The 1,951-nt window shown below is 51.9% G+C and overlaps 1 protein-coding gene across 1 annotated transcript in view; it reads left to right on the forward strand.

The window, feature by feature from the left end:
• Positions 1–815: 815 nt before the first annotated feature.
• Positions 816–1,951, forward strand: part of Zdhhc18 (zinc finger DHHC-type containing 18) — a 34,842-nt gene continuing 33,706 nt past the window's right edge. The window contains exon 1 of the mRNA XM_005353094.2: positions 816–894. Coding sequence (XP_005353151.2) covers positions 816–894 — 79 coding nt within the window. The remainder of the gene's footprint in view (positions 895–1,951) is intronic.

Raw genomic sequence — 1,951 nt, forward strand, 5'->3', positions numbered from 1 at the left:
GTTAAGAGCACTGACTGTTCTTCCAGAGGACCTGGGTTCAATTCCCAGCACTCACGTGGCAGCTCACAACTGTCTGTAACTCCAAGATCTGACACCCTTGCACAGATATACATGCAGGCAAAACATCAATGCAAATAAAAACAAACAAATAAACAATAACAACAACAAAACGTGTGCCACTGTAGTTTTGGTGGCAGGATAAGATGGGTTCTCATTATTCAGCTCTGTTTGCCCTGGCGAGGGACTTGCTATGTAGACTAGGCTGGCCTCATACTCACAGAAACCTGTCTGCCCCCGCCTCCTGGTGCTGGGATGACAGTGTGACCACCATGTCTGACCCAGTTGTGATTGTGTTGCTTGTAGACAAGGTTCCATGTCACCCACGCTACCATCAAACCTGTGGTTAACTCCCAGCCCTCTTGCAAGTGCCACATTACAGGAGTAGACCACCACACCTGGCCCATTAGGGGTTTCTCACGGCCACTGCTGGCTTCCTACCCCTTTCTATTGCATCTTTTTGTCTGTCTGTTTGTAGACAGGATCTTGCTATGCAGCCCTGGCTGGCCTCAGACTTGCAACCCTCCCACCTCAGCATCCCTAGTGAGGAGATTTTTAGCATGAGTCTCTCCAGTCCCAATCCTGGGGTCTCTTTTCCTTGGGTTTTGCAGTATCTTTGACTCAATGGACAGACCGTACAATGACCACCAATGATCCTGCCTTCTGATGCTCCCACCTCTAACTCCCTTTTAATCATAGATGAGATTTGTGCCACACACATAGTAAGTGATAGATACTCTGGCTCTGACACTGGAGAGATGGCCCAGGAGTTAAAAATACTTGTTGAACAGTCAAAGAGTACCAGAGTTCAGGTCCTGGCACCCTGTAGCAGTTCAGGTATCCTCTGCTTGCTCCTGAACTTCACTCTGAAGGATCTGACACCTTCTCCAGGCCTCCAAGTATGCATGGGCCTGCACACCCTGCCTTCCCGCGTGCGCATGTGCACGCACACGTTCATTCGCACAACACAAACACTCTGTCTTAGGGCTGGTGTCGTGGCTCGGTGACTAAGTAGCTGCCCAGCGTGTGATAGCCAAGCAACACAATATCAGGTCAAACTCTGGGCAAATCGAAGATCAATCTCCTTGTCAGGTTCACAAAGCCGTGGCTCCTGTGGAGGAACTTCCACGGCGAGTCATTGGATAATCTCTAGTAAGTTCGGGTGGAGTCTCAGCCAAACTTCCAGGCCTCCGGTTACAGCACAAGAAAATTCTGCCAACAGCCTGAACAGCTTGCGAGGGAACTGGTCCTCATTTGACTCTCCAGATGAGAGTTCGGACGGCCTGGTCCAGCCCTACTAGCCTTGTGGGACTGTACACAAAAGAATTTGCTAAAATATTTCTGGACTCCTGACCTTAGGCATATGATATAGAGTGTTGGTGTGTGTGTGTGTGTGTGTTCACGAGTGAGTCAGGGTCTCACTTGCAGCTCCAGCTGGGTACAAATTCACCCTGTATCCTAACCTGGCCTTGAACCCGCAACTCTCAGCTAGAATTACAAAGAGCTGCCTCAGCCTACCAGGCACATGGGCCACCGCACTAGGTGTGTTGTGAATACACCCACCTAAAAAATCTTAGGGTCCTTAGGAATGATCCCCGTTTAAGGGTATCTAGTAACCCAGGCTTGGACCCGGGTCTAGGCCTAGGAGAGCTGGGAGGGAGAGACTAGAGGCTACTTCCCACATACCCCTTTGGACACTGGGAACTTTCAAAGCAAGTTGTGTACCATCCTTCCCGGCCTGTCCTCAGCGGTGGGCGAGCCCGGCGGTGGGTCCCCTGAATCTCCTGGCCAGTGCCTGGCACACAGCCCTCCTAACACAGGGTCTGAGCGCAAAGGCCCCAGGGAGCCCGGAGGCCGCACCTGCAGTTCCCGCGCCCGTCGCGGGAGGCGCTGC

This window comes from Microtus ochrogaster, chromosome 10 (genome assembly GCF_000317375.1).
Source record: "Microtus ochrogaster isolate Prairie Vole_2 chromosome 10, MicOch1.0, whole genome shotgun sequence".
In the NCBI taxonomy this organism is placed as follows: domain Eukaryota; kingdom Metazoa; phylum Chordata; class Mammalia; order Rodentia; family Cricetidae; genus Microtus; species Microtus ochrogaster.